The 25302-nt window shown below is 44.2% G+C and overlaps 1 protein-coding gene across 1 annotated transcript in view; it reads left to right on the top strand.

The window, feature by feature from the left end:
* Nucleotides 1-24958, top strand: part of T265_15506 (hypothetical protein) — a gene marked incomplete at both ends in the record, with an annotated part of 33688 nt that extends 8730 nt beyond the window's left edge. The window contains 13 exons of the mRNA XM_009178435.1: nucleotides 917-1023; nucleotides 1061-1163; nucleotides 1208-1378; nucleotides 1414-1555; nucleotides 5918-6048; nucleotides 12517-12654; nucleotides 12778-12960; nucleotides 13705-13874; nucleotides 15820-16081; nucleotides 17553-17798; nucleotides 22875-23108; nucleotides 23349-23467; nucleotides 24238-24958. Coding sequence (XP_009176699.1) covers nucleotides 917-1023; nucleotides 1061-1163; nucleotides 1208-1378; nucleotides 1414-1555; nucleotides 5918-6048; nucleotides 12517-12654; nucleotides 12778-12960; nucleotides 13705-13874; nucleotides 15820-16081; nucleotides 17553-17798; nucleotides 22875-23108; nucleotides 23349-23467; nucleotides 24238-24556 — 2325 coding nt within the window. The remainder of the gene's footprint in view (nucleotides 1-916; nucleotides 1024-1060; nucleotides 1164-1207; nucleotides 1379-1413; nucleotides 1556-5917; nucleotides 6049-12516; nucleotides 12655-12777; nucleotides 12961-13704; nucleotides 13875-15819; nucleotides 16082-17552; nucleotides 17799-22874; nucleotides 23109-23348; nucleotides 23468-24237) is intronic.
* Nucleotides 24959-25302: the final 344 nt, after the last annotated feature.

The following is a 25302-nucleotide window of genomic DNA, read 5'->3' as shown; positions in this document are numbered from 1 at the left end:
CACTGATGTCATGCTGTCGGTGATGATGAGGATAATGATGATGATGAAAATCAGTAAACGTGACTCGGCCCCTCGAGATTCGTGCCTGATCTTTCGCGCCAACACAACTTCCAAGATACGTGATACGCACCACAACTTCCGGTGCATCTTTTGGATTGTATGCAGGGTTTTCAGTGACTGATTGTCCACAGGAGTGGCATTACGCGCTCCAACCAGCACCGCCAAACTTCTTGGAGAGACCATGGTTACATTGTGTTACCTGGTAATCCCACTGAGAAGCGTTTTTTATGACGGATAAGATTCTGATAGTGTAATGTTTCCCTTATAGCGATCTATAACATCAAGTCTAGAAATGTGTGGGTCTAGCTGCATGCAGATTGTATCGCATGAAGTTGTATCACATCGCCTGACAGCACGTCGGCTTTTTAACCATTTAGAATGTGTATGGCGTCACTGGTAGTTATTCCTCTGATGACTATTCTTGTTCGTTGCTGGTGAAGGTAACGGTTCAGGTAATAACGCTGAGGATAAAGTGTACCGTTACTCCGACTGACGAAATAATGTTGGATTGTTAGCTGATGGCAGCAATATTTCCACTTTTGTCAGAGATGGTTATGTGAGATCTCACTGCTAATGGTTCGTGCATGTTTCAGCAACTTCAAGTCATACATTTATATATTCTCGATTTTCAGGAATAAATCTCCATGCTCCCCTCCCTCCCGGGTGACGCCTAATATCAAGGCTCACTGGATTCCCATGCTTCACTGTGTCCGTCTCTCACTTGACCTTCGGTTGTGCTTTTAAAGTGGACAATCTATCTTCGTCGATCAAACTTGTTCCAGTTGGGTTCCGTTCACTTTCAAAATGCTGTACATGAGTGTAAGTTTGTATCATCTGACCCAAAACTTGTTCACAGGATGACAAAAAGAGCATCGAGCAGAGGTGGCCAGGAGTCGCCACGCTTGTCAAACGGATATTAACAATAGAGAATGTCAGTCCAGCCGAGTGGCAACAAATGTTTTGGTTTGTTTATCAAATGTCGTTATTTGTATTCCATCAGCGATGTCTTCCAAATTGTCATGTGGCATGAGCCACATGGTTCGTTTCAGATCAAGGAATCATTGAAAGAAATGATAGCAGAATACATTGAACAAGTTAAACAGGTAACGATTCTTCACGTCATATAAGTATGATAACCGCATTGCAGCGCATTACTGACGCACCGAATACAGAGGCTCTGCTAAAGTCCTACGTTGTCGAATGGACCAAATTCTCTAAAAGTGCCGATTACCTCCCTCTTCCCTTTACACCTATGGACGGAAAACATCAAATTCATCACTCCAATCCACGACACGTTCAAGAGAGTTCTGTGTTGAAGGTGATAATATCCTTCGGTTTTTACATGCTGCCTAGATTTTGTTAGAAACGTGGAATGATATCATTTATGAGAAACTAAAGACGCGGCTTATCACAAGTGCTATTAAGCACATTCAGTGTGAGCGAATCGGGCAAATCGTGGATGCGGAACTGTTCGTCGGTGTGGTGGATTCTTGTGGTAAGTACTCGCAAATGGACGCTATCGCACACACGTGTATAGCGATACTTAAAACTCTCATCGCAACTGTTTACTACCAACTAGAACGGTGTCAATGACCACGTGAAACAGTTCGTATTGTAAACTAGCCCTGTTGTAGTTATATTTTCAGAGTATCCCAGATTTTATCTCCGATGTAGGTGTTTTTTTTTGTGGACGGGTTGACTAGAGGAGAAAGAACGGTAACGGACTTTGTCTTCACCTTAGCAATGGAATTTTTGTACATAAGGGTCCAGACAAATTCATCGGCGTGCGATCGACTTTTTCACCTTGAAAGTGATAAAATGTTCTTGTAAGTCCTAACTAGGACATTTCAATGGTCATCATCGCCCTAACGAATGTTTTTAGTATCACATAGTTAGGTGTGAAAAGAAATCATAAAGATGGAATTAAACTTGAAGATTCGGGCTGTATTCCCATTACTGTGGACTTCGGCAAATAAGGCATGATAATGCAATCTCGCTTTTACGTAATAAATCGTATCCTGCCTGTGTGTTTGTGTGTGTATGCGGTAATCAGGTGATAAAGTTAACCGTTCCTAAGATAACTACCCTTTCCGCCCAACTGAACAAGTACCATGAGATCGTTGCCTCGATTGTGCTACTTCAAGCGGAGGTCACCACTGGAAAGCAGACTCTGGCCCCTCGTATGTTTCACTCTCTTCATAGGTCATATATAGGGTGCACAATCTGAGCTCCGGGTGCGAGAAAATATACAAAAAAAATTATGGTAGATTCCAAGTATACTTTTCCGTTACCAAATAAATGGAGGTTTTCATCTAAGAATTCCTCCTGATATACATGTGGGATAACTCGTACTCGGGACACCCAAGAGTATTCATAAAAACCTATTAGGTTACTACGTTAACTATACATCGCCTTGTGATATCATTGATTGTTTCTTTCTTGCTTCCGTCTCCGTTCCCAAAACACCCTCTTTGCAACTGCTGTTGATTCCCACTTAATACAGGCGATTTCGAATGACGATTAATCATGAAATATTGTGTGACCACTCAAAAGTCACCCGACAGCTAGTTACCACTCAAGAATCAATTTCCATTTCAAGGTTACGTCACTCAAACCGAATTTCACAGTCGAGTCACATTCTTTAGACAACATTCTAATAATTTGCCGTACAGTTAAAGAAAGGACATTCCTTTCGAATCTCGGCTTGAAAGATTACCTACCTGTATCTTGTCTTCATTCTATACATTGTTCAATGAGATGAGTAAATGGTCCTCAACAATCACGAGGTTTCGGAAAGAGGAATCAAGTGGGTGTTATTGAAAAGGGGAATCTGCGAACCCAGGTCAAACAATGCAGTGTGGAGATATTTCAAGCACGTATTATTTAGTGGTGATATTCCTGTGGATGTCAATTCGAATTGTTTCAGCAGTTTTGCAACCTTCAATGCGTAGAATTGGGTTTCAGGTTTAAGTCGTTTGAACTTGCGGAGCGGCCATCGCAACGTTGTTTTGTTATTACCTACATACAAACCGTCCATGACCTTTCATCTTGATATAAAATCATGGACGTTAGTGAGTTAAGAGATCCCCGTTCAGTAGGTAAGAACATTTATGGAGAGTCGGAGAGAAATGAATGCCGCAGACGCTTTAGTAGTGGCACCTCTTCGGAGGAATTACTGTTAGACAGTGAGCTCATCAGCTTTTGCAAGCAACACTGACCAGTATGGGTTCATTTTTCTTACCACTCGAAAATGGATCTGGAGCCGGTTCATTCAGGTTTCTAATTATTCATTGTATGACAGGTCCGCAGGCGGTACCAAACAGCCACCCAAAACTCACAGCCCCGGTCTCAATAAGTTCACGCTTTCCCACTGCACTAGCGAGTGATAGTACACAAGTGAAGCTGTCACACTTTATGCGTGCTAAGCCGGTCGATAGTCAACGATAGGTGACTGGTCGACTACCAGCAATCCCAGATGTAAAAGAATCAGAACAAACCTGGCAATTACTGCCCGCTTGAGTCAGTTCCCGATAACTCAGTGAATAAGGCGGGAAATCACTGACGAGAAGATCAACCGTTCGGACTCAATTCTGGCATCTCGACTGCCTAGGCTTGGGCAGCCGGGCAGTCTCTCAATCCTCGTGTTTCATTCGGGTAGCATAGCAGATGTGCACCGAAAGTGTTTTGCGATTGAGAGACAACGATGGCGATAAAGTCTTTTGGAGTGACAGTGCGTGATGCAAGGCGTTCAACTCAAACTACTAATGTGATCCGCTCTTTTGAGCCGTATGGTGTACAGATGCATGTCAGACTGAATTTCAGAGGCTAACAGCAAACAGATATCGTAACCTTAGCCGTATATGGTAGTTCTCCCAAGAAGAAACCTATTCAAAGAATAGACACTGTGATTCTCTCTGTGTTCACCGAAGGTCGGTCATCCACACGAGTAGCCGTGTTATCTTTCCCTGTTGGTGTTTTTTTTGCGCTATTATTAGAGCACGTGGTTTCAATCCATGTATCACAATGACCTTTTACCAACAGGAGAAAATTTCGATCGCCTATATTTAGTTTAGAAGTTGTTTAACGTGTTGGCCAACGCTTAACGAACTGCGTGCCCTTGTATTTGATACATAATTTTATTTTCCAAAGTAGCATCTTATTATAAACGGAAGTGACACTTGGAGCATCTGACACGCGATCGATCGGCCGATTTAGAAGGAACAGTGATTCGTCTTTGGATCGGTTAAAATCATTCACGTGTGTGGGAAACTTGTCTTGAACGTGATTCGGTCATCTTGATTACTTCAAAAAGAGGTCATCTGTGAATACTGGCGGCCGTGTTTGATAGCCTCATTTTTCAGTCAGTTGGTTTTTATCCACGGAATCGTTCTTTGCGAGATAAGTTGGCAGGTTGACACCATACTGCCTATCATGGCTACTGAGGGAACCCTGTGCTAAATTTTTCGATAATTCCCGTAATTCTACGCTGTCATCATTTTCACGCTGCGTGGTTGGATCGGAAATCAGGTATCTTTTCACTCTTCTGGATGGCTGGTCAGCACTCTGGTGAACAGAGCTCGTCAAAACAGAACAGGTATGTAACCAACGTTGAATGACCTGAAATTCTGTGTTTTGCTGAGCCAGTCACCGCACAAAAAGGGGAATGGTCAGCAAGTTTTGAGGGTAACTTACTGTCCATCAGTGTATCGCTGACCCAGCACAGTGAAACCAGGTCAAATATGGATGTTTTCTTCCATTGGTCATTGCCGATAACAAACTATTGCAACCTTGATGTTCGGTCTACTTGGCTATTAAAACAGTTAAGTCATGTTATCCGTAGACTCTATTGGTGACGTCTCGGTCACTTGAATGAGCAAAGTGGTTCACGATATTCTTTATTTCAACAAACCAATCTTTGATAGGACGTCATTTCATGCGTTGTGTTCCCTCGATGGGGGTTCAATGAAAAAGTAAGAAACCGAATGGGGACTTCCAGCTGAGTGTACATGACGCGGTCATGTCAAATCCAAAAGTTAATCCATTCCTGAAAACCATTTCTCACACTTCGATCTGGTTGACTAGATGTTCTCACAATGCACTTCCAGTACTTCAGTACCAGTTTTCATCATCAAAAACCAACCGTTAACTTCCATTTTCAATGTCCAGCGACTATGCGAAGCGGTATCAGACACGATGTAACGTTTCGTACCCTGTCACTCAGCGGCAGGCTAACGTCTTGCCCTCACAATACGTAACAGGTGGATGCATTCAGAGTAAGTTTTATGGACTCAATCGGTCACTTTGTTTGAAGCGCCACTAGGCTATGTGACTGTCAGCCGTATCGAGGACTTGAATCACGTTAACCGGATTTGACTTTGCATTCACCCAACTCCACGGCAATCCTGCACTCCGCACGTACGAAACGTGTTTCATCATTTAGGCTATTTTTAACCAGTTGTATCTGGACGCAATGTCATTCATAACTCCCCAGTTGGTGAACGTTCTTGTAAATACTATCTCCCATCATTCACTGAGATTATTTAGATAGACGAATCGTCTACATACTTTGGTTTCTTCTGTACCCGTCAGTTTTATCCTTCAACGTGAAAATTCTCCGTCCGAACCCGCCCGCCACATCATAATTTCTTGTTCAGTGTATCTGGGGTGGTGGGTCGCTTTTGATCTCATTTCCCCCCATCTGATTGGCAAAAGTTATTGTTAGAATTACTGAGCATTTACAGTTAATTCCTCGAAGTTTATCACTACCTTCATTAACCAATAGGCAGACAAAATCCAGCGTAGATCAATGTGGGCGCTCAGTCTGTGGGTTTATCGGTATCCTCCCTTTACTTTGTAGCCAGACTGTCGGACGTTCTTGGGGCAGATAAAATCAATTATTTGGAGGATTTGGAGCAGAGCTATGTGGAACACACGAAACTGTTTTACAAGCCATTGGTCGCCGAATTCATTCAAGAAAATGGAATTCGAGTGCGTTTACATGTATTGGCATGTGTATGCGTTCCTCTTCATTTTTTCAGTTTTGCGGTACATATCTAATAGTTCAGACTAGCTAGTAACCGGGCGAAGTGATTTCTATGTGGCATCTTAACCGAGCAACCTTTCAATGTATTATTACTTAGTGATTCATGTATGAGTGCCTTTTCGTTTTTCACTGGTTGACCGCGTGGACCTCGGTGAAATGCGGTACTTTGCAGTTTCTTCCGTCTACACGTGTTTCCGCAAGTTATACCACAATCGTCCTTTCACTGGTTTCGTGATAATTTCGTGGGGTTTTCTTCGATTTTTATGTGTGGTCTTCACGATGTCCATGCAACCTCCACCACGTGAGCGTGAACTAGTTCTTACATCTGTGAGCATATGTATGTGCTGTGAATATGGGGTCATCCTGTCGCAACAATCATTGACATCGTCTATGAGAACTTCGTACTTGTACTGTGGGTGTGGCTACCACAGTTGTGTTCACCGATGATTTGGGGATGTGGGTAGATAGCTGTGCGTTGGAGGCGGGAGGTGACAAACCGATGCGTAAATTCAGATCTGTCAGTGGTCTTTTGAGTGGAGGGGTTGGGAATGAAGCTGTGCGTTGAAGGCAGTAGCTTGGATGCATGAGCATCATTGAGGGCGCGACTGGTCCATGTCCCTGAATCTCAAGGGACGTGTGTATCAGGCTACACTACGGGCTGTTTTGTTATATGGCTGTGAAAAGAAATCGTTCAGCTGTAACACACTTCCGGTGCCTAGCTGCCATGCTACCCGAAGGAAGCACGGGGGCTGGGATACTGCCAGGTCGCCCAAGCCTAGGCAGGGGAAGTCAAGAGGCAGAGGTCGGGTTCGAACCACGGACCTTCTGGTTAGTAGGTTCGCGCTCTAACCACTTGTGCCATCTCGCCCCCGTATGGCTGTGAGACTAAGCCTATTCGAGCAGTGGACCTGAGACATCTTCAGGTGTTGGACAATCGTTGTCTCAGAACCATAGCTCGTGTGGGTTGGTGTCGGCGAATCCGTAATGAGGCAGTTAGAAAGCGCGTTTTCGGTTGTGTAACGGGTACTTCAATTGAAGAATGTGTCCAGCACCAGAATCTACGTTGGTTGGGACATGTGTTACGTATGCCGAACCATCGTTTGCCGAAGAGAGTGCTGTTTTCTGTGCCCAATTCAGAGTGGTGTAAACAGAGAGGTGGCCAACTCTTGGCTTGGCAGAAGAGTATGAAGGAGATCACGAAATGTTTGGGTGTTGTCAGTGCTACTCGCCTTCCAGGATGCGGACCGCGCGATCCTCACTGTGCCTGGTTGGAGACACTACAAGCTATGGCTGCCAACCGATGTCAGTGGCGTTCTTGTTGTCATTTGCTATCTAGATCGCCTGAGTGAATGTCTGTAGGTGTAGGCACCTCGGAATGATTGTGGTAAGGTAGCACTAAGTCCCTTCCCCGTCCGCCTTTACTCTATTCTTTAGAATAAGGCTTTCAAATAAGTCATGGCTGTACGGCAGTGAAGTATCGGTGTTGAACACTGATGATGACGATGATGTCTCCAACCGTTGGTGTGGCCCGTCTCGGAGTCCCCATCCAGCTCAGCTGAATGTGCTGCTAATGGCTTTTACACCTCCCTGCCAAATAATTGTTTGTCGTAACAATGAACAACGTGGTCATTCATGGAGGTTGAAATATTTGATTTCTAGATGATGATTTTGAAGTGGATTCGACTGCACTGCTCCTTTTAGTTAGGTGGTTTAACGGAGTGGAAGTTGGTAAACTTCCATCAGGCCAGTGCATAGGTTTCGTAAAATCGTCCGTGTGTGTGAGAGAGTTGGGATGCCAATGCTCTCATTTTGCATGTACATTGGCTATTATCTATTGAGGTAATAGTCACCCAGTAATGTCATGCCCTAAGTTGCTTCTCTCGTACATGATTCCACCGTTTTCAGTACGTTTACCTAACATGTTTCTACAGAGTAGTTGTCCTCACGTATTTTTCTAACCGGACTGGACATTTTACATTCAGAATTAGTAATATTCAACCACCAAGCACCAATTCTAATATGTCAAGCGAATACATATTTGGATATATCGTACCTACTAACAAAAGGTACGTGACTGGTTCATAGCATGTACGTGACCGGAAAATTCTGACAGGTTGGTCAATGCTTGAAGCAACTAAAACAGTTAGTGGATTGTCGCATGAGACAAGGCTACACCTAACACTGAAGGTACGCGAATGTTTGTCCAATTGCATGGAATAACTCGGTTGTATCCGGCGAGTACAGCTGTAGTGGAAACTATACACATTTGCTTCTAAAGGCGGATGACCGGAAATCGAAACGCTAGGCCGTTGACGGTGTATGCTACTGGTGAGCTCCAAAGGGAACAAAAGTGCAGTACGAATTTAGCGCCGTCCGTTTCTAATGAGTGAACCGGAGATACCACAAATTAAGAGGGAGGAGAGTTGAATTGGAGTTATGTAAATGGCACACTAAAACTGTCTAACTGTCACGCTACTTAACGAAAAAAATTGCTTTTGGTGAATGGTCTTCTTGTCTGATATATAAATTACTATGACCGGAAACATCGACATAAATCACGCTTACATTTAGCCGAATTCACGGGTACATTTGCAGACAAGAAGAAAATGAAGCAACAATGGCCAATGAGTCATGGAGTCAAACGGATTACATAATTGTCAAGATGGTGGAAGTAAATTGCTGGTAGGCCAACTGGAGTTTAAAGGTTTCTTTTGACTGCCCAAATAAGGTCGTGTCATCAGATTTCGAGAGATGGCGAGATGGCCGAAGTGGTTAGAGCGCGGATTTACTAACCTGAAGGTCCGCGATTCGAATCCGACCTCCGCCACTCGACTTCCCCTGTCTCGGTTTGGGCAACCTGGCAGTATCCCAGCCCTCGTGCTCCCTTCGGGTGGCATGGCAGCTAGACACCGGAAGGGTGCTACAGCTGAACGCTTCTTTTATCAGATTTCGAACACCCCTGCAATCGTACCATCATCATCAGCATCATCATCGACAGCATGACATCAGTGTTCGACACCGAAGCTGCAATCGTACCAGTCTTGGTTAGTTTGGGCGCACTCGGTATTTGACTTGAAACGCTTGCTCTTTGTCTTTCATGTGACTAGTTTCGACCATCTGCACTTTAGCCGGGACTCTTTCAAACATCATTCAGGGACATTGGTATATGTCTTCGCATTCCCTCTGACAGATGCGAACATACGATACCAGGCATGATTATACGAACGGTTACACACACGAGCTATTGGTAGCCTGTATTTCAAGTGAGACTCAATAATGGGCTGTATTAGTTCTCAGAGCTACGATTGTGCGACGCGACGGCTAACCTGTGCCTGAGTTTCACTTTCATCCGAGGCTAGTTACGTCACAGTCAGCACTTCAAGTACCTCGGAACCGATCAAGAATGGTACAACTAAGACTGTTGTCGATTGCAGATGTGTTCGGAATCTGACTAAACGGCCCATATCCCCGCATTTAAAAGAAGCCAGGAGGATTTTTGAACCTGAATAGGCTCACGGAGGATTTCTTTCCATACTTTTGTCTGTCAATGACGTAGTTCTCTTGACTCCATGACCCCTGTTTCCCCCGTGAGAGTCAACTAAAGACGTGCGTTCTGTCGATACTTCTGCTCACGTGAATTTGTGACCTATTATCCAAGAAATCCAGAAGGGCCAGGGTAGGAAGGCCAGTGGACTCGAATTACACTAAAGAGGCTGTTTTGCTGGTTAACTGCCATGCATCCTCGCAATCCATTCGTATCATGCCCTTGTAATTATTTCTGTTTCAGAATTCCTTTTGAGCCCTAAATCGTGAATCATTATTTCGGAACCTTTCTGGAATCCTCGGAATTAAAAACTTGATTTTTCATTGGTTACTTATCTTGGTAGTTGCACTCTGCTACATGAAAGGAATGCGTGTACTGTGAAAGCAATTCACATGTTTGCCAAATGACATCATTTTTGGCGTCAGAAGTGTATTTCTGTGGAACCAAAGGACCGTGTTTACAAAACAACAGAATATATTCACTCTGTGGCTAAGATCTGGACGTTCTGTTCTAGACGTCTGGTTATAGGCGCCTTCGTACCACAGCGGATGTTGAGTGCCTGCACATTGTTCTCAGTGAAGTAGTCCCTAAGTGACTGCCTAACAGTATGTTTAAATCCATAGTGCAGAGGTAAGATCTTGCCAGGTGAAACTTGTTGGGACATGCTACGCGTGCTCTGTCACCGTCTCAAGCAAGGTTACGTTTTTTTACTCCAAATTTTTGCTGATGAATGGTTTTTGGTGCGGTAGGTCATGATTTGGCCACTAGACTTCAAAGTCGCAACTGCGAAGCATACTTGGTGGGAATTTTGCGTCCCTCAGGGTGCACATGGTCCTTCGGGATACGGAATATGACGTGTTATCAGTTTTTAGACGCACTACTGTTCATTGATGAATGTTTGATAAAGTTGTCGAGGGATGCTGGGTAGTTCCTGCTAGCGGTTTCTTACTCTAGCACCATGGTCAAATAGGTTTATTTAATTGGTGTTGGACGATATTGTCGATTTAAAAACCCTTGACCGTTTTGCCCAGGGACACAGAAGTTTCGCAATAAATCCCCATCCAACTCTTGCCATTTCTTTCTATTTTTCATTAGGTCCTTCTTTTATGGTTATGTAGCAAGTAAGCACCAGATTTTACTGTTGGTGCTTCGCTGTCCTCGATGCTAATACTATAGCTCAACACCAATCTTGGTGTCTCGACTGAAATGTGATAACGAACCGATGTGAATTTAAAATATCATGAAGTGTGGAACGCTTAAAGTTTCACGTCGAACATCTTATTGTCATCTGAAGCGACCTTCAGATTTTTCCGCGGAGACTGTCTTCTCATAGATATAATACTAAGAAGTTTTGCAAAAACAATGTATTACCTTTGAAAAGGCTCAATAGCATCAGGAAAACTTTCAACAGAGCACGACACTCTTAACCGTCATGACGCGTTTCTCGGATACCCTATATCTTCTATGCATATTTCATCCACCAGTGACATCAAGGTGCCTTTGTTGGCTCCGAGTAACTTACCCTCACCCATGTATTGCTCATTATTCGCTGATTTGACGATGGCTGCGAAGGCTGCCTGGATTAATCGAATGTCACACTGAGTTAACGGGTGTATGGCTGGCTCACTACTGACCTAATATTGTGCGTTCCGATTGGTCGGCACGGCGGTTTGCCTTGGCGCTTACAACCAAACAAGGGGTCCTGCAGCGACTTCGGTGGTTTGTTGTTTAATATTAGTGCTGGTTTTGTCACCTTGTCCGGTTATATGTGGTCTTTAATAGTCGTTCCTTCTACTGTACCCTAGTCAAGACGTCAACAGGTTAAGTAGGATTATAGGAAGACTATACCGTCAACAATAACTTGGTGCGACAGAACTGTGTCTTGCAACTAAAGCTGATCTCTTAGTGAGACTCCCATCAGGGGATACCACTTTCCCAGAAAACCAATTTTGTGTGGGTTCTTGAAACCATACCGCGGATTCCATGGTGGTCGACCGTTACGGTTTATGGCTCATGGACGAAGACTTAGTGCTTTTTTTCATCCATTGGTCTATACGTAAAAACAACTCCGAACTGGTAGATACTGGGTTCCATGTACAGTGCAGGCTGTTAAAAAAAACACCCATAAAGAGCTAGCGCGTATTACACAACAACATTCCTGACGGAATACTGTACTCATGGGGTTGCTGAAATCTCTGACAACCTACCATCGGTCCCTGCGCTCTTGGTGCTCACTTTACGTCATTTCTATGCTATGTTTGAATTCCTACGTCTACCCAATTAACGTACTACATCCAGTTTCAAATTAAGTTAGTGTTATTGGGGGCTCAACGGACTCCCAGTTTGAGCTTGGATTGTAGGAAAGTAGAAGAGCATTGTGTTCCTCCAAAAAATATACTCCAATATCTGTAATGCAATACCAACTAAAAATATGAGGTTGCCTTTGTGCAGCATGAACATTTGAACAGTATCATAAACGAGAGATTGAGTTGAGCTTCCTGTTAACATCACCATCGACATCTATTTCTACCGAACATTTTCACATTTGTTTTTAATATTCGGTTTCTGTTGGTTCCCTCTCGACTTCCCCTGTCTAGGCTTGGGTAACCTGGCAGTACCCGAGCCCTCATGCTTCTTTCGGCTAGCATGGCAGCTGGGCACCGGAAGGGTGTTACAGCTGAGTTATCATCACTATTAGGGGCTTGTCTCTTCGGATGATATATCTGGATACCGAACTGCATTTTTATTACACCTTGTGTTGCCTTTGTTATAACGTTTCGTCAATGGGAACTCTCTTTTAAGCAGGTGTCACCATTCTGTTAACTTTAAGTTCTATCTCTCAAGTTATGGCATATTCTGCTTCCTCCAGGCTTACACTTCCTACGCAAGTCAGAAGTTGTTGGAAGAAGAAGATCGGGCTAGTCGTTATTTGGCGAAAAAGGCCAAACCGGAATCGGCTGAAGTTCTGATGAAAGCGTGTGCTGACCTGTTTGTCGTTGGCTATCTGGTACGTTTGATATACCCTGTTTCAAATCTGCATCCTGACTTTCCTTTCCCGTTCACCTTCTCGGAATGGTTGCTGTCGGCTTTCGGCATCCTACTACACAAATATCATTCATTTTAATCGCAGGACCAGTTGCTTTCCGAAATCCCGAAGCTCTTGCGCGAGGGCAATGTGGAATTACTTCGGCAATTCTATGAACTCATTCGGCGAGTCGAGAATGGGTCAGAACGGATATTAGTCCACTTCGAGCAGTACGTGAACCAAGTTGGCTTGGAAGATATTCGACAAAATGCAGAGACTATGCTAAAGGTGAGTTTCGGTTTTAGGTTCCCGGATGCACTTTACTTGGGGGCGAGATGGCTCAGTGGTTAGAGCGCGAATTTACTGACCGGAAGGTCCGTAGTTCTCCTGACTTCCCCTGTCTAGCTTTGGGCAACTTGGCAGTATCCCGGCCGTCGTGCAACCTTCGGGTGGCATGGCAGCTAGACACCGGAAGGATGCTACAGGTGGACGACAATGCACTGTACTTGTGGTTTTCATTCTCTAGTTCTTCATCTTCAAAGAGTATAAGTAGCTGCTTCTGTTGGCTCTTGAGTGAAATTCGCGTGCATACCCAGTGCTTTCCATTCACGCTTCGAAAGAGTGACAGCATAGGGGAAGGTCTCCAAAAGTGGTATCCCGCAAGGATGTATACCCTGTCCATTTTTGTCCAACTTCGTCATCGATGAAATAATTAGGCTGATGTTGAGAATCATTGCTACTGGGAAACTTACCGACCCAAAGCACGCAGATGATATCGGCTGGATTCAACTAAGTGTTCCAGCCATACCAAAGTATCGTGCTACGAGAGTGTTTCACATTATTAGTATCCTAACGTTTTTACTTGATCTCCTCACAGCGTAAATCGGATGAACTTCTTGTCTGGCTGTTGTTGGGTGTCACCTGTTCTTAATAGGTCTCCGATACCCTTAGCTATTTTTTGCCTTCAATCTCCTACTAGCTCAGCTTCTTTCATTACGGATTGTATGCATTTCACTTTTCACCTAATTTCAGGATGCAAACAAATATGTGGAGCGCTTATTGGATTTATACAATCGATTCTCATCAATCGTAAATGACGCGTTCCTAAATGACCCACTCCTTTTGGCCTCCCGAGACAGGGCATACCAAGAAATTGTAAATAACACAGCTGTGTTTACTACGGAGCTTCCTACTTCCACGCGGTGAGTCAGTTGCCATGCCATTGACTGAACCCGATTGACTGAATTCTTGGTGAATTTTCAAGAATGGTCACTTCTTGTCGAGTTTACTGGGATAATGGTCTCCGCTCATTAATGTCCTAGAAAAAACGTATGCACGACAACGATTCGCTCTCACATAATGAGGTTTGTTTTCGAAATTGTTCTTGATCCAGATAATAGCGAAGGGGCGGAATTTAGCTCTAAGGATTAAGCATTCCTCTGTCTACCCAACTTCTTAATTGAAATAATGTTTTTTTTTCAATTGCTCTTTGATGAGTTCACCTGAGTAGGCTGTACTCAGTTCTCACCCCGAGACCTGTTTAACAACTGATGGACAAAACTAGAGATTCAGCTTTAGGAGTTCTTCTGGGAAGGACAACCTGTAGATGTCCTCTGTGCTTTCCGCATAGTGAAGAAACAGCAAGTCAAAGTGTGTTCGTAACTGCTGACACATCACTAGCGTTTTTGCCTGGCCTTATCTGTCTTTTACTACTAAAACTTATGAACTACATGGTGTATTTCCTTCAGCTATCCTACTCGTGCTCACTGAAAACGCTGACAATATCAGCTCGGTGGATGAATCACCAAACTCAAGTGGCCGGTTTTCTGGGTTCTAGCCTCTTGCTCAGTGTAGAACACTACACTAACCCCTCAAATATAGCCTCGTCCGTTTGAGAGCTCTCCAAATATTGTTCTCTCAGGTTCAGTCGATGATGTGTTTGTTTTTGTCATTTGGGAGACTGGATTCGAATTTCTTCGGACCCCTGCAAGTTGTCATCAAGTCCTACGGGTAGAAATGGGGAATGTTTTTTCTGCATTCCCTATCCCGAGCGTTATCTTTTTTCCTGCATATTGCAGTGTCCATGTGTTTATTTCCCCTTAAGGCATCCTGTTTTTGCCTTTTATTTACAGGCATTATCTGTTGCGTGTGTTGTCCGATTTTTCAGTTTACTCCTCATCGCCCTGGGCGTTACGCCAGTCCCTTCAGAACATAGGACAGGTTGCGGCGAATTTATTTCGGTCGTGGGTGTTTTCCTCAAGCTAAGGCGAGCAATATGGTCCTAGCAGTTACTTTTCACGGTTTATTTTTTGTTATTCAACGTCCGAAATCTCGCATCTCAGTACAAACACTGCATCAGAAGTTATCTCGTCTAATTCTTACAGGCGGAGTAGTCTTCCTATTCATCAAAGTCGTACGGTTTTTTTTCTACTGGTGTTTCGCCCTTTTCATTGTGCCCACCGCTTTCATTGCACCCTGTACTGCAGGGAAAGGATTAAGCGTCTTTCCGGTTGAGCGCCTATAATGATAATGAATATTTGCAGGTCCTCGTAGCTTCGTTCCTCTTTTATCAATTCCTGATTTTTAACTGTGCGTGAAGCAATTTTATGCCGTACAGTTGTTTCATTCTTATTGGGAATCATCAGCAGTATGCACTTTACAAAATTCAAGGGAACTTCATACTCGCGACTGGCCAGCTAGTCGTTTGAACACTTAACCATTCGGCTGCGAGCGGCTGTTCAGCAGTGTGATCAACTCGCACTTAGACAGGATACAGCGCCGCTCATCCTGCAATCATGGAACCCACGTCATGTAGTCATGTGCTAAATAGTTCCACGAGTAATGACTTCTCAGGTGGTAGTCTTATTAGCAGAGTGAATTTCTCTCCCCTCGGTGGATTGCCTGCAAAACAGGTTGATTGCCTTTGTACCATTGGGCCAGCCGAGATAAACATCTGAGCTCGAAAAACGCATCAACACGTAGTTCCAATCCTTAGCGCATGGGTAGTCCTCGTCTTGCACCCCATTCTTAATTTGGAAACTTTGAATTCCGGTTTTCTTTTGTTATTGTGTGTTACAAGTTACTTTTTCATCATGGATAAAGTTTAACTGGTGAAACTCTACTCTGATCTTTGTTGGCCATCCACAGGAGCGAATTCCGCCGAATCGAATCCCGATGCCCAGAACTTTTGGCGTCCTACTGTGACTTGATGCTTCGCAAATCCTCAATAAACAAGCGCCTTCTCCCTAACGAAGTAGAGAAACTCTTGGACAATGTCTTACTGGTTCTTAAATACGTGAACAGCAAAGATATTTTCGTTCGCGTGTACAAGACCCATCTGATTAGACGTCTTCTACTGGAAACATCTGCAGACAGTGAAATGGAAGAGATGATGGTCGACAGACTACGGGTGTGTTTTGGTTTACTTTCCCTTTGTTGCCGTCTAACTGAGCGTGATTTCACTTACTCGACTGCGGCAATTGTTCCTCATATTCATCCACTAGCACAATTCATAGAGGAATCACTACGACGATAGGCCACTCCTCCGAAGATCCAGTAACGATGTTCTTCGTCAGCCACCGTCTGCATAATGAACCCCGAAGATGGCGCACTTGAAATTATAATATACCCATTGGTCTGTGGTCGCCCTTCTGGGAGATCGTTTTAGTAGCTTGGAAGCTTATTGTTACAACGACATGACATGATTTGATTTCGTTCTTGTTTTCACTTTGTGTTACGCTGATTGCAGCCAGGTTGCTCTTAGTGTTGACTAATTCAGATTATTGTGCATAAACTATGTGATAAATCACTTTCTCACACGGGTGAATTAACCTTTCATCAATCTTCCGAGAGTTAGTACGTGTCCTCTCTGTGAATCGCGTTGTGTATACGGTTATCCATTTTCCTGGAAGAGCCCCACAAGAGGGCTCGCTTTCACTGAGGAGACAATTTCAGCGGGACGGAATACGTTCCAGTGAGATTCTCCCGTAGAGCCAGAGAAGAGCGACATTCCGACTTCATGATTGGTTGATCTGTTCCCTCAATAGGGGGCACGACAATGGAAACGCTGCTACGCCATTGGTCCAAATTCATCAGTGATCATCAGTTTGACGTAAGCACGATTTCTACGCCACACTTATTGGCAGGGTTTGACTTAATTGGGCCGGTTATTCAGCATTAGCTACGCACTTAGCAACATTTACTTGAGCTTCCCCTGTTGGATGCAATAAAGTTGAAGGATATGTTGAGACAACACACATTAACTGAAAGGTTACCTATTTTCCAATAATCAGGAATAAGATGGCTCAGTGGTTAGAGCTGGAAAGTATCGACCGGAAGGTCTGTGGTTCGAAGCCGACCTCTGCCTCTCGACTTCTCCTGTCTAGGTTGGGCAACCCGGCAGTATCCTAGCCCTCATGCTTCCTTTGGGTGGCATGGCATCTAGGAACCGGAAAGGTATTACAACTGAACGATTTTTTTCCAATAATCACAGCTTTTTCGCTGTCACGTAAGAACGCGTTTTCATGATAGCCTGTCGTGGTTATTACTTCTTCCGGTTTAGCTCGACTGATGCTCAATTCCCTCATATAGTGGTAGTATGTGTGAATCACGGGCATCAAGCAGCATCAAATATCTGGAGTATTCACTCTAAGCGTTGTGAAAAATTGTCTCCTGCCCGACTACAAATGCAGGCTGCCCAGTGCAGAGAGCGCATGTCACTTTTTTCGCTCATCACCACTTCTACGTGGAAACGTCAGATTGAGGAAACGTCTTTGAATCATCTAAGGGTTTTTCCGTGAGCGCGAGTGCTTTACTACTTCTGGTGAATTTCACTCGTACTGTTCATATTGTTTTGTTTTTTTCATTTTCCTCCATCATAGCAAGTTGGTATGCCTGCAGAACAAGTAAACAAACTAAGCCGTATGTTCCAGGATATCAAAGTGTCTCATGATCTTACAATCAACTTCAAAGAAATGTACCGAGCATCTGGTAGTTCCAACCAGACGACAACGGTCAATGTGGACATGGTGAATATTTTCATCTTGGCGAGTGAAATATGGGTTTCGAAATCCGAGCAGAAGGCTCTCATTTCGCTACCCTCTCCTTTGGAAGACCTCCTCCCTTTGGTAAGCTTGATACTACTTTGCATGTAGCTGATTTTCTCCTGTTCGCAATACTATTTTCACTTGCACGACGCAGTGTTCACTTAGTGGAGTAAATAAATCCCTGAGAAGATGGGCACAAAATTTGAAGCCCATTGTGGTGCCTTGTTACTTTAGGCCCTAGCCGTATAAAGTACACTGTTTGGGGGCTCACCTTCAATCTGACAAAATCGGCCATGCCTTTTTATACCCTGTTGTAACTTTGGAACTATCCTGTTAATCGGGTGAACTTGCTTTTTCTTTCTGCTAATTGTGTTGATATAGTACCAGTGCTAACTAGACGTATTCTGGAGTGCTCCGAAACCTTTTCTTAGTGGTGATCAACACAGCCAGCAATTCATTTATCTGCCGGTCGATCAGTCCATCTGAAAATGCCAAGGAATCCTTAAGAAGGCATTTATTGTTTTCGTCAGGCAAGGGATTATTTGTTCCTCAACGTAGAGGAATCGCCTGCTCGTTAGCACAGTTCGTAACGACCCGGTCACATGACTTTCGTCCATCCTATTTTCTGTGAAAACCAATCCTTCCACTTATTCGTTGACCGTTTGCGAACTCATTTTAGTGGTAATTGATCAGTGGCATTTGGTAATTGACTTGCAAGTCATCTCGTCTCCTTACCAACTCACTTTAGTTTTGAAACATCGCATTTGAAATAGCGTGTTTAAAAATTTGCATATCGCACAGCATCTTTTTTTATTTTTGGTGAGGGTATTACTTCACCTTGTAGGACACCCGGGTGTCTCTGTCAGACTTCACTCTGCTTGTACATCCCGTGCCTATTCGAAAGCATCCGATGAACCTGCGTTCCCGAACAGTCTAGAACAACTCCTTGCGCGAACGTTCGTTGGTAGCTTTACCTACAACCCCTCTCGCCAAACTGAGGGTGGGTCATGAGAACCCCGTCCCTAGAGGTAGATCGCATCAAACTTGTCACGATTTCTCTGGTCCCTTTCTTCTTACCCGCCATTGACTTTACCCTGGCTTATGTGTCCCGGAATTCTGCGTTTAAACAAAGCTCTTTTCAGGGGATGGTGGCTTGGCATGACTTAGCTTGTAGGGCTTCACGCGAAGTACACACTGACCTTACAAATGCCCGTTTCCTGATTTACTCTGCAAATCTGTCAGTGGTTCTGCAGAATCGATGCTCAACTACTTGCAGACGAACGTTAAATAGAAAACTCCAGTTAATATGTGAGTCGCAAACGAGTTCTGTCCATTTCTGACTGGGAATATGAGAGAGTATCTATTGCTTTAAGGTTGCTAGATCCGATGGCTGTATTGCCCTGGTGTGTTTCGCGTGTCATGCTTTCCATGTGTTTCCATTATGTTAGTCGCCGCAGTATTTTGATACACATGGGATCACTGGTTCCGGAAATCTTCAATTCTTCGGATATTTCCAGCGGCTACTTTGGTCGTTTCTATGATATATATCAGGTGTGATAGTGAACCAATATTTGAAACGTTTTGCTGTCCGTATATGGGCATTCCAAAAGAGAATACATATATTTATTTTACCCCCAGCTTGCCGCCTATCTCCTGTGAGCCGTTGAATCTGTACCATAATTCCTCAGGCTTCATTCTTTCTCGTGTCATCTCACTTCGTTGCTATCTGGTTGATACTTCAGCATCAGTGTCGACATTGATGCTTCACTGCCGTGCAAGCACAATGTTTATCTAATGATATCCCAAGCCTTGGAGTGAAAAGAAGGGAAAAGAGTGGATGAGGAGGGATTCCTATTTATGGCCCATCACAAGTACTCTGAGGAGCTCACACCTTCAAGTGCTCAGTCGGACAACCTGGAAAGAAACTGACGGCACGAATGCCGTTGACACCAGTCAGCCGCCATTTCCTACAGTGTCTCCATCCAAGCGCAGGAGGAGTCTTTGGGACCCCTTCTGGAGAGCGTTGTGCACCAACAACCCTCAAACTCTTCGTAATATCTCACACCCTTCTGTCAAGTTATGCATTATCCATCCCACGGTTTCCGCCATTTTGAAGGAACAACACTCGTCTCGGTAGATGGTGGTTCGATATACGCAGTACATAGCCGAGCCATCGCAGTCGGTGGTGTTGGATGTTCCCTGTTGTTGAAGTACCTGTTGCATAACTAGACACCCGTTTTCTTATCACCTCGTTACCAGTCATTTGACCCCATCCAAAACTACCAACAACTGAGGCATCGGTGGTAAAAAAAACCTGAAAACGAACACATCATCTGTCCGCAGAGGGCATGTCTCGCTGTCATACAACAGAACAGCCCCTACCGTAACCTAGTACAGGCAACCCTTAAGACCCAGTGATATGGCGAATTGTCAAACTTGATTCTGGCCTTCAAGATTCGTGCACTGATTTCGTCAGACACACTTCCGTTGCAACTAACACAACTACCGAGGTATGTAAAATCCTCCACAACCTCCAGCGATTCTTCCTGAATTGTAACAGATATGTTCAGAGACTGCATCTTATGAGGCAAGACTGCGATTTGAAGGTGCTAGAAACATGCCGAAAGATGGTATGTTGGTGCTCAACAGAGTTTTTGCTGCACCTTCATCTATACAGCCGAACGCGATGTCGTCTAAGTACTCCAGGTCTCACCGCAATGATTTCAATATCGGGATTTTGAAGACCTTTCAGCGTTTGCCTGATCAATTATAAAGTTAGACAAGAATGGAGATCGAAGATCCTTGTCAGACATCACTTCTTGTATGGAGGCTTTTGAGATCTCAGTATGCACTATCACACCCAGAAGTGTGATCAGATTATGCTAGAAAACTCCAGGAGTATACTTTGTTGAGCAAGCCTGGTTAACAGGACTGACCGATTGACAGGGACGAACACACCCTTAAAGTCAAGGACTACCAAGATTGTCGGCCGTCTGTACGTATGGCGTTGCAGGCACTAACCCACCCTCACCACTGATAACTATCGCTGGTCAATTTGGATTCGGGACTGGTTCGTTGGTGGGGACAACATCGAGCGATTTCCTTTGTTCCGGAAGTCCGTACCGCAAAGGAACTCTGTGATCGGCATACACCTAAAGTAGACTATTTCCGTTGTCTGTGTCTCTCGTATCTAACCCAAGGCGACCACCTAGTTGGGCCCACCTGGGCATTCATGTCACCACCAAATGCAACGATATCTGAGCTTTTAGCACTTTTGTGGAACACCCATTTAGAGCATCATAAAAACTGTCCGCGGAAGATTCATAGCTACAGTCAGTTGGTGCGTAAGCAGACACAATAAACAAGTTGCGTCTCACCTCATTTTCTCGAGATTATCTCACAGACGTTGCTAAACGGACCGTGCAGAGGCAATTATCGATGTGTACCCAGTCAAGTAAAGACGCCTCCACTCGGTCGCTCAATACGATACCCACCTCAGCATATCCAGCTGCAGCAGCCTCTGCATCACCAGAGGCGCGCAGCCGGATCCTGGAAGAGAGCAAGGGGGTCAGTTCAATTACAACACTTGTGTCCTTTATCCTTGTTTTTGGCAAGCAGCTAACATCAATGTAAAGGGAATCCAGCTTACGAGCACGAGCCACCTGTTATTTTACTTGCTTCAATGTGCGAACATTAAACGCAGCTAAGTAGGCTGGCTTTCGGGGCTCGGAAACAGATTCCTTATTTTTTAGTGTTGTCATTGAGGTTGGATGTTTAGGAGCCGCATCTGAGTGTGATACACGGTGAAAATAGCGGTCGGTCCTAGTGCTGGGACCTGCGAAAACTATCCAAACTTGGGTGGGGTAGGGTAGGACAGGGAAAACTTGAAATTGTATCAATGGAGGCTTCAGCAGTATCATGTTCCCTCTTACTCGCCCTGGTAGCACTACGCGATGGCTGATGTGGCATGAGATTATTTTTAGTTGTGCTATGGTTGTACGTAGGCTGGGATACTGCAAGGGCGCTCAGACCTGGGCTGGATATACTTCATTTAGGCTATGCAACCGTGCGTACCCTGGGATATTTACATTGGAATGTACGTGTCCTTCCATCACTAGTCCACTTCATCTGAGTGTTCTAATTTGGTGTTTTTGTATACATTTACTTGATTGACGGGTGTTTGATAACTCAATTTCCTCCTGTCTTTGGTCTCTGAACAACGAGTGTATCGTTGAATTTGGTAATACCATTGAGAGAGTTGTCCCTGATACTTTGCGTGATGCCTGAATGAGAACTGACATGTCTGCAAGTCGAACCTGTGTGTCCCAATGCCAAAAGAATACAGCAATGATAATGGAGATATTTCGTTGATCGAGGTGTTTGCTGGGTCTTGAACTGGAAACGTCTATCTTTTATAGTGAATCAAGTTTGATGCTTGACCATCATGCGGTACAAGTCGGTACAAGTTACGATCGGGTGATTCTTCCAGTCTCACATAGCAACTGTCTGCCTGTAGAACTGGACTATACTGAACACGGTGTTGGGTTCGGTTGGTCTTCACTTACTCACCGCAACCTGGTTTGCTGTTGCTTGCGATATAGATGGATTGTTACTTTTGTGGGTCTTACCTTAGTCGTGGGTAGCATCGCTAAGTTAATCAACTTTCTCAGTTAGTTCCTCCTGCCGATGACTGGTCTGTCAGTCGCATTAGGAATCAGACCATTGTGTTCAGTGTATTCACATGTGGATTTCAGTACCCGTGACTATTCGTCATATGTGTACCCTGCAATTCCACGTGATCCACCGCACATGTCTTTCTTGATTCAGGTGTCAAGGTATAAGAACAGCATCACTTGTGTGCTGTCGGGAAATGATATGCGACTGTTTTTGCGATTTTTCGCCGCTGATTTATGTATCGCTTCACGAAGGAGATGGATTTATGTACCTTTTTAGTTTCGCTTCTTCCGGAGACTAGTCACTCCTGGTTTTTCTCAAGGTGAGTAAAAAGGAATCACCTCTTTTCGTTTATAGCCTCACCTGAGGATGGTTTTCGTGGGTGGATCCCTAGTTCAGGGTATTTCTGTGATCTCATGCACCTGCTTTCGTTGTGTTTCCTAGTTTTTTATCCACGTATTACCTCATCCTTCTTTACCACAGATTGAGAAGTTCTATGACGGTAAGCATCAGGGCCGGAAATTAATTTGGCAACATCATCTGTCGCATGGTCTTCTCACATTTACAAGTGACCGAGGGCGCTTTGACCTCGAGCTGACTGCCTATCAGATCGTGTTGTTGTACGCGTGGAACCGACGTTTCGACGAAAAGGTTACGCTAGATAGTCTTCTGACAGCTACTGGGTTACAAGACAGTGAACTTCGTCGAACACTCTGGGTGAGTTCTTTGTTATAATTCGAGTACCTGACAAGGCCCGTCATTATACTAACAAACTTTACGGAGTTTCTAGAGAATACTTTAAACGAAGATTGTAGCATCATACGAAGTGCGAAATTAGAGACACCAGGAGTTGTTCAGGTTAGGGGGTTCAAATCTGATGCAACTGACAAGTTTTGAAGGCATGTTGTGATTCTCTACTTATTTCATATCTACTGTTTCCCATTATATATTCTCCAGACTTTATGCGAACATCCCAGAATGGAACAACAGGTCATCCTTTACTCCCCAAAGGCGAGATCTGAGAAGGAGTTCACGGAATCCACGCAGTTCTGGCTCAACCTGAACTTTGCCAACACGTGCGTTCATCAAGAGATTTTTGCAGTGATGTGTCGTTCTGTTTGGTGAACACCGGGAACCCGTTAATACTCCCTTCGGCCTCTGTTTAGTTCGCGTTGTTGCAACCAGTTCACGCACCATAGTTCGTTTGTCATACTTTGGAATAGATTATAACAGTCTTATGCTTCCTTCATATGTTTCCCGGTAGCCATTTGTATATCCCTTCTTTTCCGTTGTTATTTGCATTGTAGCAGAGGGGATTTTGTCAGGCTAAGTGACCGAATGCATCCTACTGGTCCAATCAAAACACTCATAGATCCCGCCTGAAAGGAACTTTTACTTCCGCTTCTCTAATCTCTGTCTCAGCAGATGGAACCGTATTGGACAAGATGAGACTTGCATAAACGCCGTCAGGTGTATTTGCGTGGCCTTGATATATTCACCGTAAAAATTCAACTAGAAATTGAACGTTTGCTACTAAACACAACTTCACCACCACTTGAGCACAACGGTTTACCAGCTTAAGAGAAACTTGCCTGCTACGGGCTCTTGATGTGAAAGATACGGAACGTAGAAAATATGGATCGTAAAATGTTCCATCTTTATTTGCTGAGATCAGAGAGCGGAACAACCACTCACTCGTAGCGTTTTTCCAGCCGGTCGGTTCGTCCACTTCGACTTGTACGTTTTTTTTGGAATAGACATTACAACCGCCTTCAAGCGCGTTTGAGTTTGTTCAGTAGCTAATTACAGACGTAAGTAATTTTGCGTTCTCTTTCACTTATCACAGAAGATCCGGCAAAAGCCAAGCTCGACGACGCATCAACCTCATTGGGAAACTGCAGCTAACTCAGGAAATTTTGAATGAAGAGGAGAATATGGCAATCGTCGAACTGCGTCAGCTTCGAGCACAGGAGGCAATCATTAAAATCATGAAAGCTCGCAAAACTCTACACTATAACGACTTGTACAGTGAACTTGTCGATCTGCTGCGCTTCCAATTTGTCCCATCGAAACGCCTAATCAAAGAGGTTATTGAGTGGTTGATCGAACAGCAGTATCTCCGTCGAGACGTTTCTGACTTGAACGTGTTTGTCTACCTAACATGACCAGATTGCCCGGACTAACCTGTCTCGTCTTGACCTCACTTTTCGTAACTGGTCGTGATCGTCGTGCGCCCAACCTTAGTGATATCCCCGTGGAACTGAGCAATCCACCTACTAACACGCGATGGATGAATTCAGTTAACCTCGATCGTCGCCACCTACGCAGTCGCTACGGAAAAGAGATGTTTTGAAATCATGATAGTCCCAATTATTATTCCCTTGCTCGCATATTGTTTAATTTTACACTGCGACCATCCTCACAATCACCACGAGAATCCTCCATGTGAATGTGTATTTTCTTGTACATTTGCTACCCGTCCCGACTGTTTATTATTTGTTATTTTTTCTCAGGTCTTGTATTCATATTTACTAGTCCGCAAGATACTACACCAGTTTTAACGAAATGAAAGAAACCATACCGCAAGCTCATTTCTCTGAAGCCGGTTCATCTCCTGGGTGTGTGGTTGTTCCAATTTCATTTATTAGGTGGTCTGAATGAAGTGTTTGCGCTTCTTAACAGATCAAAAGATAGTACGTCAGATTTGACCGTAATTACTCTGATTTGATGGCTTCCGCCACTCCATGCTTTGCGTGTCCGGCGTCCCTTATGTAGCTGTCTTGTAAGATGCCTCCGCGTGTTGACGATCTAGAACGCTAGCTAAACAGGTTAGAGACCATAAATGGTTGCGCTGTGGTGCACCTTCTGGCTCCTGTTCATGTTCTGGTCATTTCTGTTCCCACGAATGGAA

The sequence above is a fragment of the Opisthorchis viverrini genome (assembly GCF_000715545.1).
Source record: "Opisthorchis viverrini unplaced genomic scaffold opera_v5_550, whole genome shotgun sequence".
Classification (NCBI taxonomy): domain Eukaryota; kingdom Metazoa; phylum Platyhelminthes; class Trematoda; order Opisthorchiida; family Opisthorchiidae; genus Opisthorchis; species Opisthorchis viverrini.
Note: the sequence above shows the minus strand (reverse complement) of the source record. Positions and strands in the feature narration are given on the sequence as shown.